General features: G+C 46.2%; 2 protein-coding genes across 2 annotated transcripts in view; both read right to left on the bottom strand.

The window, feature by feature from the left end:
- Window positions 1-5,778, bottom strand: part of LRRK1 (leucine rich repeat kinase 1) — a 72,509-nt gene extending 66,731 nt beyond the window's left edge. Inside the window, exons 1-2 of the mRNA XM_066196145.1 lie at window positions 5,604-5,778; window positions 2,584-2,792 (exon numbers count right to left, since the gene is read on the bottom strand). Coding sequence (XP_066052242.1) covers window positions 2,584-2,650 — 67 coding nt within the window. The 5' untranslated portion in view covers window positions 2,651-2,792; window positions 5,604-5,778. The remainder of the gene's footprint in view (window positions 1-2,583; window positions 2,793-5,603) is intronic.
- Window positions 5,779-7,384: 1,606 nt separating this feature from the next.
- ALDH1A3 (aldehyde dehydrogenase 1 family member A3) overlaps window positions 7,385-15,821 on the bottom strand; it is a 33,352-nt gene continuing 24,915 nt past the window's right edge. The window contains exons 10-13 of the mRNA XM_066196210.1: window positions 14,453-14,617; window positions 12,754-12,911; window positions 11,400-11,474; window positions 7,385-10,054 (exon numbers count right to left, since the gene is read on the bottom strand). Coding sequence (XP_066052307.1) covers window positions 9,982-10,054; window positions 11,400-11,474; window positions 12,754-12,911; window positions 14,453-14,617 — 471 coding nt within the window. The 3' untranslated portion in view covers window positions 7,385-9,981. The remainder of the gene's footprint in view (window positions 10,055-11,399; window positions 11,475-12,753; window positions 12,912-14,452; window positions 14,618-15,821) is intronic.

The raw sequence follows: 15,821 nt of genomic DNA, 5'->3' as shown, positions 1-15,821 counted from the left end.
CCTTTGGGCTTCCATTGTACTTCCTACAAAATTCACATCACCTCCTCTGTATTATGCAGAGCTCTTTAACAAAGTTTTTAAAAAACCCCAAACCCTGTATTTCATGAGAGACTGCAGCCACCCCCATATCCCTGCTCAGTTTCTTTTAATTAGGACAAGATGAACAAATCCAGGAGAGGGGAAGCAGGGTTTGAGGAGACAAAGGAGATGCTGAGTGCACCCACAAGGGAACCTCATCCTGTGCTCCGGTGACAAATCCCCTCCAAGGGGTCAGCACCACAAAGAGAAGTCGAGCACCATCCCCGGAAGGCAGAGAGGTTCCAGTTCTGACACACAGCTCACCCACTCCTGGGGAAAGCTGGCATCCTTCTGGCATACAGGAAGATCACTGGCAACTGTGAGGAACAGCAGAGAAGACACCTGAGCAAGGTGAGCCCCTGCACCCTATGTTACATTTTCTAACTAACAAAGATGCTGTGAACGTTTTCTCCACATACAGTTGGCCACGGGTTTGTAGCTGCCAGGAAAAAAAAACAAAAAAAAAAAAACAAAAAAAACAACTCCTTAAAAATCCTAAGGTTTTAGATAATGAAGGTGCACAGGGACCTGCTGGAAGGTGCCTCCTGCCCTGCTGATCCAACTGACCCATCCCGGAGCCCCCGGCACTACCGTGCTCTGGTTAAACCCCCCCACAGCCACAAGTCGGTCCCTACTGCCCGAAAAAAAAAAAAAAAAAAAATACTCCAAGCTCTGAGCACTGAGGTCGTCGGCACTAAAGAAATGATCCGGGATCTCACTCCCCTTCCCAGCAGCTGCCGTTGAATGGGAGCAGGAGGCTGCATCCACATTGTTCCTAAAGGCGCGTAAACAATGGGCTCGCATGTGGAGGCTGAGTGAGTCACCGTGTTCCTGCTGCAGCCCCTGAAACGGGATCCCAGCGCAGAACAAGGACCAGCTAACTTAGGGAGTGGAGCAGTTAGCTGATGACAATCATTCTTGGCAGGACCCAAACAATCCTGAAATAACAATGAGTTTAAGCATGTACAAATACCCTTGTAAAGAGCAAATCCACCGAGGCAGTACTGGTGCCTTGTTCAGGGATCTTAAGCTTTACAAGGATCCCTTCCCCAGTTTTCCAATGGTGTAGACTATTTTAATATAACCCAGATATATCCATATAGAAGAGTCTACCGCTGGGATTCGCATGCTTCCAGCTAACCACTTTAACTGAATATAATTACGTAACAGCAACGTGTAATAAAGTTCCCAGAAAAAAAACTGAACTCAAAATGTAGAAAATATAACTATTCCACTTTTCGCTTCATTATTCACTCCTACAATAATTTATTTGCTGTATTTTCAAGCAGTGAGAAAACTTGTCAGATCACGACTGCAGAACAAAAATTTAGCAATTCTGAACAGTTGAGACCGTTAGCGCAGATTAAAATTCTTCTCATGGTTTATAGCTTAGTATTCAAGTGGAGATAATTTCTTCAAGAGAGAAACACAGAAGACAGAATTCAAGAATTTTAAGAATATTCAATAACCAAGCGTTACAGAAAGGTACAATGCCAATTACCAGAAGCAAGCAGAAAAATCAGTATCACAGAACAAGCAGAATACGTACGGAGAAAGGGAAGAGTTCCCAGAGCTCCCTGTGACGCTGGCGAGAAATGTCTTCAAACAAGACAAGGAGGCCTCTGAATAAACTATCAGGTTTTGCTTCATAGTTGCTGATAAAATCCAAAATAAGGCTGCAAAAACATTAGCTTCTGTTGAAGCCTGCTTACTCACTACAAAGCGTCAAACACACCTTCTTCCCACACTTCAAACGCAGATGCTGCCTCCTAATGAAGCACTTGCTGCAAGGGGGGAACACCGTTACACAAGAACAGGAGGCTATTTCTTGCTGCAGAAACATAACTGGGGTTTGACTCAGAGAAAGGCAGCAGTGCCTGGGAGCTGAGGGTTGCAGCGAGAGAAACCATCCAAAAATAATTTGCCTGCTCAGGAAAAAAAAAAGAAAAAAACTCACAGGAAGCAACCTGAAGCATATGTCCCTTCCAAAAGGGGAATTTCTTTATTACATAAACACAAACCTTCTAATCGAGCCCAACATGAAATCACTGCAAGCCACTGAATTGGAGCTGAGGGTAAAACTGGAGCAGGTTAATATCTGCTCAGGCTGAGAAGAGATGCTCTGATTTTAGCAGCTTTCATACCCTGAAAACCCATTGCATCAGTGACTGGGAACATATCTGCATCCACACACTGAAAAAGCACAGATCTTGTAAAACATATTTAGGAACTGGTGAGACGTGATACATATATTGACTAATTCCGTAGGCCTTTGGAGAACATCCATCTTCAGGGGAATGCTATTCTTACCACCTCCACAGTTCAACATCACTCTCCCTGGAAGTTAAATTCTTTGTTCTAGACTTGTAAATTTTCAAAGATTGGGGCTCAAAGAACTTTCCCATTTTTAAACTTCATCAAAGCCCAGTGGCAGCTGGCTACTAAGTTCTCTTAGAACCTTTTGTTCCCAGTCTGAACAGGGAAGAAATAAATCCTCCTATTTACCATTTTGTGGATCCATGTTGCTCTCCCTGCAAACAGCGGATTCCTCCGTTCCCACACACCAGTACATTCTGGGTCACAGTTGTGAAGGTCCCACAGACAAACTTTCCACTTCACACTGAGCAGTGTTGTCAAGGCTGAACGATCCCCATCATGTGAATCCACGAGCAGAGGCTGCTAGTGAGCACCATCCCGAAGAAAGATCATTTATTCTGTTTAAAAACAAACAACAAAACAAATTAATCGTTCTGCTATAGCAATGGTGAGATGTTCATTCCTCTCCACTATTAATACAGTTGTCCAAATGTCACATTGCAGAAATACACTGATCCTCCTGTAAATACAGTTATTTTCATAACAGCTTTGTTAAGAGCATAACATGAATTAACAGAGGGGACCAACAATTTCTGCACTACAGAAAGATAATGTTATTAATTTTTCACTACCAAGGCTGCTCAGTCTTTGGGCAGAGGACAAGGGGGTGGGCAGGGGATACAGCTGCAGTTTCAGATTCTCCACAAGCTGGTGTAAAGGCAGACCATTGAAACCCTGCAGTGCAGCTGGAAAAATCCTAAATGCAACCTCAAAACCTCTCCCATCCACAAAGACAACCACGGCTCTTGTAAGACTGTGAGAAACTGAAAAATACTGATGTGGTTACTGAGATAATCCTCTGTAGAAAAGAGAAACACACCAGCTCCTGTCCCCTCTGCCCAGTCGTTTTTGAGAACTCTCCCACCCTGGAAGCATCAAGCTTCTTCATTCAGGGAGGCAAATCAGGCTGTTAGGAGCTATTAAATGTTGGCTTCTTGTGAACTGCCTTGTATAACAGGCAGCAGAAAATTGCACAGCTCAGTCTCCCGAGGCATTTCCAACTCCTTCCCTTTTCACAGCTGCACAGCCACCCCCTAACCTCTTCATACAGACGTTCAAACTACTGGAGGAGTTGCAGTGTTTGTCCAACCAGCATCAGAGCTCCTTCATTCTCTGCTTTCAGTTTCATTCAGTAAACATCTCTCAGATGAAACATGATGCCCCTCAACTGACTCTTACTGGTTCTTCTCATGTCTGGTGAGTGATGATGAAGTTTTGGTTTGAGGCTGTAGCTCAGCAAAGCTCATAACCCACTCCAGACAGCAAGGCCCGAGATCTTCCCTGACTCTCCCTGAGCAGAACTGGCTTCCCGAACTGGGATCAAAGGCCAAGGGGAATATAAAAATATGCTGATCCATCACCACTCTCCAGGAAGACAACACTCTCCAGCCAACAACACTAAAAATCACTGCATCCTATTTCAGTTGTTTCCAGGCAAATATTTGAATTTTAGGTGCACTCAGCTTCCGCTGACCCTGACTTCGCAGTGCCTGGCAGCAGGAGCCAAAATTCACACCCCTGTGCCCCAGTCTGGGCATTGGGTGCTGCAGGAGGCTGAGGGGAAGTGATCCCTAATCCCAGACCCACAAACTGGTGAATTGGGTCATGCTGGTGGAGGACTGAATTCTGCCCTGGAACATGCTGGCCCCCACCAGACTCAGCTTCTCTCCTGGACTCAGCTTCCCTTGGCCACACTGGCAGGAGGAGCTGCTCCCTCCATGCCACAGGTGGGACAACCCAGGCAGACGTGTCAGGGAGGCTCTCACAGCTCCCCAGAGCAGTCCAGATTGTGACCTCTGACAACGGTGGGGATGTGATGCTCCCAGCAGCTGCCTGCTCTGTGCCCTCGATGCACTGAGCAGCTCCAGGGAGACTGAACACTTCCCCATCACACTCTGACCCACCAGTTCTGCAGCAGACGATGGGTTCTGAGGCACTTCCTTGCTCTGAGATGGGGACAAACCACGTGCACCCACAGCAACCGTACAAGAAACACTGAACGGGGGTCAGCATGGACTCCCGAGGCTTGAAAACCATCCCACTCCTGATTTTTAGCTCTCTACTCAGTCTATTCCCCAGGCTGAAATTCTCCTCGTATAAAGTGAAAGGAAAAATAAGTTTTAGGAAAAACAGCGGTGTGGTCCTGGTAATCAGTTCCCTATAACTGCAAGTAACTGAATGCTGTAGCCATATGTGTTACTGCCACACAGTGCCCATATAAGCAGGATTTCCACATTTCAGGACCTTTTAGTACATAATTAAAAAAACCCCAACCCTACAGAGCTTTACCTTAAAGCAAGGTGCACACAAGTGTAACACCTGCAAACACCACGTGTGGATTTGATTTAGGGAGCCTATGGGCTCTGCAGAATCTCGTTCAGAACGAAATGGACCATGCAGAATACACCTGAACACGTGTAAACGGGATTTACAGCCCATTTCACACATTCCCAGCCCTGACACCTGCTACTGCCCATACCTGAACCACCACCTCCTCCTCCACTTCACCAGCCCGCGCAGTCCCACCCTGCGCACTGTGCCGGAAAACAGCCAGGCCCCCAGAAACATCACGGTTTGCCCAAAATCGCTTCCTAATTCATTAAAAAAAAAAAAAAAAACCCGGCTAAAACTTCAGAGCTTTACGCAAACCACCTGTTGTTTCTGACAATCCCACCTGGGGCTGGGTATCGCCACGGGTCTGAGAGGGACAGGTGGGCAGGCGCTGGGGCTCCGGAGTCACAGCGGGCGTGACGGCGAACCTGGGGCCGGAGCGCCAGCGCAGGGACCCGGATCCTTCCTCCCCGGGGGAGCAGAGAGCACCCAGCCATCCCCTACTCCCACACCTGGGCCGCCGGCTGGGGGGACAGCAGGCGCTACACCCCGTTTTGGGGGGTCTCACAAGCCGCTCCAGCCGCGCTCCAGCCGCCGGGGTGGGGCCTCCCCTCAGAGCGAGTCCCGGTGCTCTCCGTCCCCGCCGGGCGGGGCGGCCCGCTCCACCCGCAAAGTTCCCTCTGAACTTTCATTTTCTTTAAAAACAAACGCGTTTCCCCCCCCCTCATTTCCACCTGAAACGCCCCGGCAGCCCACCACACACCGACTGCCCTGGCGGCGGGGCAGGTGCCCGAGAAGCGGCAGCAAAGCCACGGTACCTCCTGCGTCCCGGGCCGGCGCTCCCGCCGCCGCCTCCTCCTCGTCCGGCGCCGCCCGTACGCTTCGCTCCGCGGCCCGGGAGGCGGAGGGAGCCCGGCAGCACAGGGAGCGGGACAGCGGCTCCTCCTCCGGCCCCCGGCCCGCACCGCGGCCAAGGGCGAGTCCCCCGGCACGGCCCCTCGCCTGCCCCCGAGGGCAGGGCTGGCCCGGAGGAGGATGGAGCTCCTTCCCCAGACCCGACCCACACACCCGCCCGCCCCTTAGGCAGCCGCTTAGGCTCCGAGGATTTGAATTTTCTTGGAAAACCCAGCCTGGGAGTGGCGGTGGCTGGAGCGGGAGCCTTCCCGCAGCGCTGCCCATCGTCCCGGCAGGGCCCGGCCTTACCGCGGCAGCGCTCAGCACAGCCCGGACTTGGAAAGTTGCTCCTTCCCCAGGTCGCGGCGAGTTTGGTCCTCGTTGGAAGAGCAGAGCGCGGTTGCCCCCTCTCTTCGGAAGGAGTCAGATCTTGGTGTGCGCAGCCCTTCCCCAGACTGACCCGTTCCTGTCCAGGAGCCTCTGACAAGCCAGGGGTTGCTCCATCCCCCCCCCCGTCGGAACAACTAAGAAAAAATCCCCCGATGTTTGCGTGCCTTTTGCTTTGCTGCTCGTAATTATTCTGTAAATTAAACACAGAGGATGTTTTTTTACCCTGGTCGGTACCTAGCAATGGGTCACTGATGGTCACTTGAGGGTGGATGTGCATTCACAGAACGGCTGCGGCAGCCTGAGATTTGCCTGGGGGCTTCTTGGGATGATTGTGGAGACACAGATGGGTGTGCCCCGGTGCTTTTCGCGATGTTCAGGTCCCCATCGAGCTGCGTCTAGTTGCAGCCATAGGTAGACAGCAAGAACGTACCAATACTATTGTTTTCTGACTCTTAGCTGAGAAACAGCGTTACCTGGTTTCAGCACTTTTCCACCTCTTACCCATCCTGCTCCCTTTTATGCCTCAGAGCCCAGCTCTTACCCCGACCTTTCTTAGCATAATGTTTGAAAACACCCTAAAATAACTCCTTTTCTTTTATTATGGTAGAGCCTCTAATTTCCTCTGGCAAGAATTTACCCACATATTCAAGCTAATTTTTCCCTTTTTTCCCTCCCCAAATCTCATCCCACTCTTCCTTATGCCTCAATTGATTGTGTCACTCACAGTAATGCCTTTGTATCTCCAGCCTTCCCTTTTCTGGAGTCTGAAAGCTTCAGAGTGATGCTGTCAGCGAGTGGAAAATTCAAGGAGTTTGGCTTCGCCTGTGCAGGGCCCCGACAGGAATTTCTCACACATCAGATGGGAAGAGAGTTAAAAGACAATGGAATGTTCTTACTCTATCTACATTGCAGATGAAAGAAATAAAACTGGGCTGGGAATACATTTAGCAGAGCCACACTGGTGGTGGATGTGTCTCAAGGGGTTTAGGGAGCAGCCAGAGCAAGGCAGGAAGCCCCATCTGGCTGCAGGAGCCAGTGTGTCTTGGAGCACTTCATTTTGAAGCTCACCTCAGAAGGAAAAGAAGATCCATCCAACTTTGTGCTTGCCCCTGCCAGCTGCAGCTCTGCTCTCCTCTCCTCCCTCTGCTTATACTAAATGGCACAACTCAAGCTTTTATGTGCAGAACACTGACCACACTTAGCACTTTACTCTTAAAATTGGCTAATTCTTCCCAAATTACAAAAAATAATCCAAGTGGGGATTCCCTCACAGTCCCCCAGTGAGCTACTAAATCCTCAGATACACCCATTTCACAAAGTTAAACATTTATTAGGAACAAGAACTATTACAAAAAAGATATCCGTAGTCTAAATATATACATGAGGTTTAAACATAACATTTTCATGTACCTTTAGCTATAAAAATACATTAGATTAACTGTATCCTAATTTATAAATATAGTTCTTTTCTTTAAAAAAACCAACTAGTATTCATATGAAAGCCTTACTGTGCAATGGAGGAATATATATACCCTCTAAGGGGTTATTTTAAAGTTAGTGTCTAGTGTTATATAACTTAGAAAATTCAGTGTGTAGAGTCAAACCCTGATTTATACAATAAGAGATACATTGACTTTTTAAAAACTTGATAAGGGGGGAAAAAAGTGAAATGATATATCATACAGATAAAGCCAGAAGTGTAGGATTTTAAGAATTTCAGATTATTTCAGTTTCCACCACTGTTTATCAAAAATACAGAGATACATCAAGATAACCAGCCTTTTACTGTTTGCCTCACCTCCCTACTGTCTGGCTGCAACCCAAGGAAACCCTCAGGTGGGCAAGAGTAAAATGTTTGTCTGAGAAGATGTTTGCACTCTTTTAAGTGTCTTACAAAAATAGAAACTTATTTACAATGATCGCATTTGGCCTTTCATGGGGAAGGGAGGACATTTTCATCACTGGATGGGGAGACTTACCTGCCTCACACCCTGTGGAAGAACAGGCTCCTAGTTACACTGTTGGAGGTATGTCATGTCAGAAGTGAAGTGATGTTGAAGTGCAATTTCAACATTCACCAACTAATAAGGAAGTTTAGGCTCATGCAAACTTTTTTCCTTACTTATCGCCACCCACCTTCCTTCCTCCTCCAAAAAAAGCTCCACTCATGCAACAGAAGTTGTTGCTGTCTGAGCCTATCTGTGAGCAAAGGAAGGTACTGGGTAAATCCTGGCTTGCAGCAGAGAAGAGAGGTCAGACCTGCATTTCTGCTTCAAGCTCTGACATCTGGAGCAGCAATCCTTATCAGTGCTCCCTGGAGATCTGCTGATAAGCCATAAGGAACCTCGGTGGGTTTGTTCTCAGAGGACAATCCCAGAGGGAGCAGCTGAACTTCCTAACAAGCTGTCACCACTAACTCCTGCAGACATGGGACTGGCTGTGCCTTTGCCAGGGCTCTCCAGCAAAGTCAGGAGGAGAGGAAGAAGAAAAGCAGTGAACCCAGGAACTGAAGATAGCCTGTGGCTTGGCAGTAATCTCATACTGATTAATCTCAATAACGTCTGGGCATGCAAAGAAGTTACTGCAGGAGGTGCTAAGGCATGAACTTGGTGTGACAGCCACTCCATAGACAGCTGTGAGCAAGGCACAATCCAAGGCAGTTTTCTCAGTGAAGGATCAGCTACTCTGTGCTGGCCACGAGGTGACAGCATTCACAGGGACAATGGCTGCAAAGCTGCCGACAGACTGAACTCCAGCCACAGCTTATTCCATGGGAACTGGCTTGGACACCCTCCTCTTTAGCACTTCAAGGTGTGCTTGGGAGCACCTGCCTTTTCACACTGCACTTCCAGGAATGTATTTTAAGCTACATTCATACAGGATAAAGAAACAGTGTGAAGAGCTTGTAAGTTTTACTCTCATAATCCTGGCTCAAAAAACAAAGAGATGTTCAAAAAGCCTGAAAGTTGGAGATAAAGGGTGTGCAGGACAGTTTCCTGCAGCTCTTCTGCTCCTTCCCCAGATCAGGACTGGTATGGAGTGTTTTCTGTGGGGTATCTACCATGCTACATGCTCAGCATCCAACTCGGTGTCACCACGGTAAGTGCAGTGCAAAATCCTCTTGGGAAAAGTGCTGTAGTGAAGGTTTGAGATAAAACTGTGACTCACTGGGAGTCAGAAAGGTCAGCAAGTCAGCAACTTGCATTTGCAGCATGTGTAGTGTGTGCACACCCAAACATCAGGTTCCAAGGACACTTGAAAGGCTGGCTCTGCTGGGTGACATACTGGCCCCAAAGGAGTTCTCTAGGAAACTCCCACGAATCTCCTTCAGGGCTAGAATATCACCAGGATGGAGAATGCACATATCTTTAGAGAGACCATGATAGCTCTTTCAAAGAGAATTTCCTTACAGATCCTTCCATGAAAGCTTGCACTCCATTCCAAACTCCAGCTGCAATCTTCACACAAACTCCAACTCCAGTCAAATTGTTCTAACTCTTACCACTCGAGTCCACCTCTGCCAAGGGAAACCCAAGTGCCTCTGAAGGTATTTGCCAGTACCTTTGATGGTACCAGCAGGCTCTCTAACATGCCAGTGATGTTCATGTCCTTCAGGGGTACAGTTTGGAAACAGATGTCCTACCAACACTGTGACAGACCAGCTTCTGAGTCACAGGGAGCAGCCAGATGTACAGCCAGAGACTTGTAGAGTACAAGTGTGTACTGCCAGTAGGGTTAGTGAATCAGTTTTTGAAGAGCCAGTTGGCAAAATGGAGTCCAGTAGATTCAGTGTTTCTAGAGGAATACAGACAGGTGTTTCCATTTTCCTTCCCACCCCTCCCCTCCCCCTTGCTCTGAACACGTCCCCCCATGTGTCACATTCAGAGTGTCAGCATTTCAGGCCTCCTGTTTTCATGGACTCTTCTGGGAGAGTTTAATGGTGACTGTTTTCACTTCAGTGTATTCTGCCAAAGCATATTCCCCACTGCAAAAGAAAAGAGGAGGAAAGGGACAACCGTTATTGAATGTTGATGCATATTTCCCTGTACACATGTGCATTTTTGACAGCAGGTCATTAAAACCAGACCTGAACAATTTACACCAGCTATCCACTTGTCCCACCACTTCTAATAACCACCAAGTACATGCACATAAGTACATACAATTACACCCGGTTGTGAAAGAAACACCGAATGCTTTGGTCACCATAACCCTCAAGATGACACTTGTGCCTCTGCCTAGTGCAAACTGAGTGCTGCTGTGAGAAGCCATACAAGAGACAGCCATGTACACACAGTAATTGGTGCTTAGACAGCAATTAAAGTTATTTTTTCATCAAAAGAAAGCTTCTATCTACAAGATACCATGTCATCAGGAGGACGCAGTTGCTCCAGAAATGCATACTGATGAGAGAGCCCACCACTGCATTATGTTTTGGTTGGTGATAACTGGCTCTGTTCCCATGCCTTTCCCATGGGAAACCTCTGACATCCTTTAATTAGCCAGGCAGTCAGGCAAAGCAAACCATAAGGTCTCAATATATATCTGTGTCCCATCGAGGATTCATTTATTTGCTGTGCTTAGCAGATGAGGCACCTGAATGTCTCGGAGCAGCAGATGTACCAGAACAGTTACTGGAAATGGTTTCTGGGATTAAATCTGGCTTGTGAAAGAAAAGGTGTGTTAGATTCCTCTGAGGAGCTGCTGAACGGGCTAAGAAATCCTGTCTTCTATACAAGAAGAAAATTAAGATTTAACACAATGTCTCGGCTCTGTGTCTAACTTGTGGGGTGACCTTGGTTTAAAAATTTCAGCTTTAGTAGCTATTAAGAGCTGAAGTGTCTGGTAACCCCACTGTAACAGGCCAGAAGGGGAAGAAGGACAGAGGGCTCTTCTGTAATTTAGCAGCAACCTTGGAAGATGGGATGTAGAATTTGGGAGATCATTCCTTCCCACCTGAACAAGGAGCAATGATACAAGCAGCCAAGAGAGGCACAGACACCACGATGGAAAGATGGAGCAGGTTTGGGGTGGATACCAGTGTCCCCAGCCGTGGTGCCATACTTCTCCCTTCATCTAAAAATCTAACTAGTATGGAAATGTACTTCCAAGTAGACTTGACTGAACCGGAGCCATTAAAAGCTTATAAAGCAGATGAAGGTGCTCCTAAAGGAATGCTTTACATCCACGCTCCACTGGCTTAGCACCTCCCTGTGGAGCATGCTGCAAGCCTGATTAAACTTTAAAAGCAAATTCAACAGTGTTTTCACAGTCACAAATGTTATTGCATTCACCACCCACACAGAAACAAAATATTGAGCAAAACTTACAGTTCTCTGCCATTGCCTGACATTTTAAAGCCACCAAAAGGAGCCTGAGCATAGAGCGCATTGTGGCAGTTGATCCTACAATAAAAACATCAATTTTTAGAAGACAATTCAATACCAAGGAAAAGCAAGATGATGACAACACCAACAATACAATAAAAGGCTGAAATCTCTCCGTTTTCTCTTTTATACAATTCAGTCAGTTGAGAAATCAGATTTTTGCAATAAAATCTGCTTTTGCTGAAGAAACCGAAAATATCTGAGTAGTTCTCAGTCTGACCTACATCTCACTTCATATCCTCTAATGGCAAAGATATTCATGCTTGAGCTAGAATTTATGCCATGCTCCAAGTCATGATTAAAATAAATAATCCAAGCTATTCCCTAATTTATTAAGCGCGTTCTGAAATGGACGTGTTTACTCAGAAAGCTGTCTAAACACTCACAATGAGGCCCCAGCATCCCCTTCCATGTATAGAAAACATTTGGACTGTGTCAGACAATTGTGTCACAGTAAAATAAAAGGACTGGGCCCATTTCTATAGATACTTGGTAGAAAATGCAGACACTTCCACAGCATTTCAGTAAGATCAAATGACTGAAGGTCATACAGCACAGGTGGGGCTTGTGCTGTGAGTGTGCACCCCCATGTTTTTCAGCGCATGTATCCTTCAAAGCCCAGCATCCCATTTTTATGTAAGTATTTGAGGCTGATTCTTCTGGTGCCAACTCTTGAAATTAATCCTGTGCATCAGAATCAGACACCAGATCAACTTTCTGTCTCGAGTGGGAAAAAAAAATCAGGATTCCATCTTTAAAACCATTCTAATATAAAATAAGAAAATTTGTATGCAAAAACAGCTGCTTTTCTGTGTGACAGTGGTGTGTTGCCATCTACTGTCCATACTGGTTTGTGCAGCAAAATCCCATCTGGTGCTGGCTAAAGGTCATGAGAATTGCTTTTTACTACATACAGGGTTTTGGAAAGCATCACATCTGGTGGAACTTACTACAACCCTGGCAAAGAAATACCTCGACTGAAGGAAAAAACAGTTCATTTCTTGACATGCTGTCTGGGTCTCACCACCTTATTTTGAGGAATGGATGTTGCTTCTGAGCAGAACATCAAGAATTAGGCAGGCTACTAATTCATCTTACCTCCAGCATTTAGAGAACCACAGATATTCTGAGTTGGGAGGGACCCACAAGGATCGTGAAGTTCAACTCTTAAATGAACAGCAGATACGAGGATGGAGCCCACAACCTTATTACCTTGCCAACATGATTGCAAGTCCTAAATCCCTTTCTCCTCCCAGGAAACAAAACCCCAGCCCCCCTCCGTTCCCAGGCTGCTCACCAGACTGTTCCTGACTGCAGAGCTGAAGCCAAGGTTAAGGCTCTGTCCAGGTTCTTGGTGAACACCGCAGCCGTGAGTCCATACTCGGTGCTGTTGGCTCTTCTTATCACCTCTTCTATACTCTTGAACTTCATAATTGGCTGAACTGGCCCAAAAATCTGCACATATCAATTAAACTTTAGTACAGGAAAGCATCTGCTAATCATGGCAACTTTGAAGTAATCAGAATCAGATGCTCTGTTTGGATAATATATTTAAAATCTTATGTCTTAGCTTTCCTAGGGGTCACTGATAGAGTGTCTTAAAAATTACTAATAAACTTCAAAGTAAGCATTGTGATGTGCTGTAGTAGTTAATAAATGTTAAGATCCAACAAGTAATGGATCATCTGTAACAATCAAAATAAGCAGAGTTAGATCTGGATAAGTTACAAACGATTCATCCTTACTCCATTTACAACTCTCCTTTTGAACTCTGAAGCTGAGTGTACTCAAGTAACAATTAATTTATTTCAAGGACTGCAAGGCTTTCTTCCTTGGTTTTAACCCTGATTTTGTCACTGTATGCATTTTATTTGCATGCAGTGCATTACCCATGCCTGTGTTTGACCACAAACTTGGCTTGCCAGTAGAGGCAACAGCTATACAGAAGGCTTCCCAGATTTTGGGATGGAGTCTCTCATGGGGTACAGTATCAAAGGTGGAGCCCTTTCTTGGACTGCAGTCTCTCACAGCACAATAAAGCCCATTGAATGTGAGATACAGACTCATTTGGGCCACTTTTAAGCTCATACAAGGGTTTCTAAATGTCTTTGTTTCGGGATATCCAGGCTCTTACGTGGAGCCTCAATCCCAGGCAAAGGATGAATGTGCATTTGCAACAAAACTGCCAATGAATGGAACTGGATAAGCTTTGTGAATCATGGCTTGGGATTTGCAGTCAGTTCATTAAGAAAAGGTCTGTCATGGGATTTTCAGCTCTTTTTCTCTCTATTTTTAGCATGTAACTCATGCCCTAACTGACTGATATCTTTCCCAGGTTCCTTAGAGATTCTGTGGCAGATCTGAGACATTTAAACATCTTGCCAGGAGTGAACAGCAAGCAGCCCCATAAAAAGCACTAGGCTAAACTATAAACTACAAATGCCAGTTGGACTTTGGCAACTACTTATTTTCCATTAGGGAACATGATGAAAAGTAGATTAACTTCTATTTCAAAGGAATATCACAGGATCTAATCACATGCAGCTTGTTCAAGATTTCTGCATATGAATAATGAAAGCCAGGGTATTAGATCTGCACTTTGCTGGCTTTGACCATGTTTTCATATAGGAAAGAAATAGTCAGTCTCAGGGGATTTTGCCATGAGAATGGAATCTGGGATTGTTTCAGATGCTAAGGCTGCTTCAGAGAACTTCAGTGGCTGTTCCTTTGCTCCTTACCAGCATCAGGTCCCAGAGTTCTTTTCCCACCTTTCTGCAATAAATCAAGCCCTTCTCTACAAAGTAATAGAGCAAGGACACACATTACACTGTCCACTATCACTGGCAGTTACAGGGTAGACAACTGCTCCAGCCTGCCACAGTGTCAGTTATTTTTACTCAGTTACTTATATTTAAAATTAAGGATTCAGACAGAACCCCCTCCATCATCACTATTTCTGATTCCAAAGCACGTTTTTCTAGGTCATTGTACTGTACCTCTTCTTTGGCAATTCTCATGTTGTCAGTGACCTCTGAAAACACCGTGGGTTTTATAAACAGGCCTCTGTCTTCAATGGCAAGACCTCCACACTCCAGCTTAGCCCCTTCTTTCTTCCCACTTTCTATCAGCTCCAGGATTTTATCAAACTGTTTTTGGTCAATCTGTCAGGCACAAAAGGAAAAGAAACAAACACCAGCACCTTTATTATCATGGTTCCAGAGAGGAGTCATGGAATGTGGCCCAGGGGGACGTTTGCAGGGCACTGTCAAACTGGGTCAGTTTACAGCTCAGTTTAGGATGTGGCAGTCAAGCAGGGAGAAGGACAGGACATGGGCGCAGCTCTGAACCACAGGAAACAGAAGGTGAAGTGATATGCAACAGTTTAATCTGATCTAATGCTTTGCTGTCATATAGAGGGGTCTCCCCACTTTCCCTTCCTCCCTGTCCTGAATCTGTGCTCCCACAGCTCACCTCACTTGAGCTCTGGGATTTGCTGACCTTCTCCAAGCACTGGTTTATCTCCGTAGCAGTATGAGAACTGACTAAGATGGAGTAGAAAGCTCAGCAAGCGATTTGACTGACAACAGAATCAGTACAGGAGAGGGAGGACCAGGATATCAGAACTATTAATTTTGCTGCAGTGTGCAGTTTTACTCACAGCTCTCTGTCCCCAGCTGGAAGAGCCAAGCAAGTTCTGCCTCCATCTCCTTCCACAGTGCACACTACATGAACAGCCTCTAAGACAAGCCCTGTTGGTGGGGTGACTTCACAACAACTGCTGCACCAAAGCCTTGCTTTTAAAATCAGAATCACTTTTCACAGTTCTTAGAGACTGGTATAATCCTGCATTTTTTTTCCTGCACTGAGAGCCATATCCTCACTTTTAACTACCTTTTCTAACTCCTCCTCCTAAATATGGAGCAATCTCACATAGTGAGTGCTGCAGTCAGCCTTTAACCAGCGATTTCTGTAGGGGTGGGGAAAGGCCACTCCAGTGACAGGACCCTGAAGCTGCACAGCTGCACCAGGACTTGGAGGACACATCATGTACTCCACAAGCACAGTGTGTTCTGTGCTGGGAAGAGGTGCAGAAGGCCACAGCGCTTCCAATCACTGCTGATCCTTCTTCTGCAGCAGTGGGCTGCAGAACTGCAGGTTTCAAACAAACAGACCTGGCTCTTGACATGATGTGGAATTAAGTGATGAAACTCCTCATGACAGCATGCTGGAGACAGTAAAAGACTTACAGAGATGTTTTTAAAAAGAAAATCTAAATGAAAAGCTCAACAAATATATTGAGGTGATTAAAGACTCCACCCACTGGTACAAGGTGTCCTGGAAGCCTGGGCAGTTATTCTGATTGCC

The sequence above is a fragment of the Chamaea fasciata genome, unplaced genomic scaffold (assembly GCF_029207755.1).
Source record: "Chamaea fasciata isolate MVZ Bird 193981 ecotype frontalis unplaced genomic scaffold, bChaFas1.0.hap1 SCAF_14, whole genome shotgun sequence".
Lineage (NCBI taxonomy): Eukaryota > Metazoa > Chordata > Aves > Passeriformes > Sylviidae > Chamaea > Chamaea fasciata.
The sequence above is the reverse complement of the archived record's forward strand: the minus strand, read 5'-3'. Positions and strand labels throughout refer to the sequence as shown.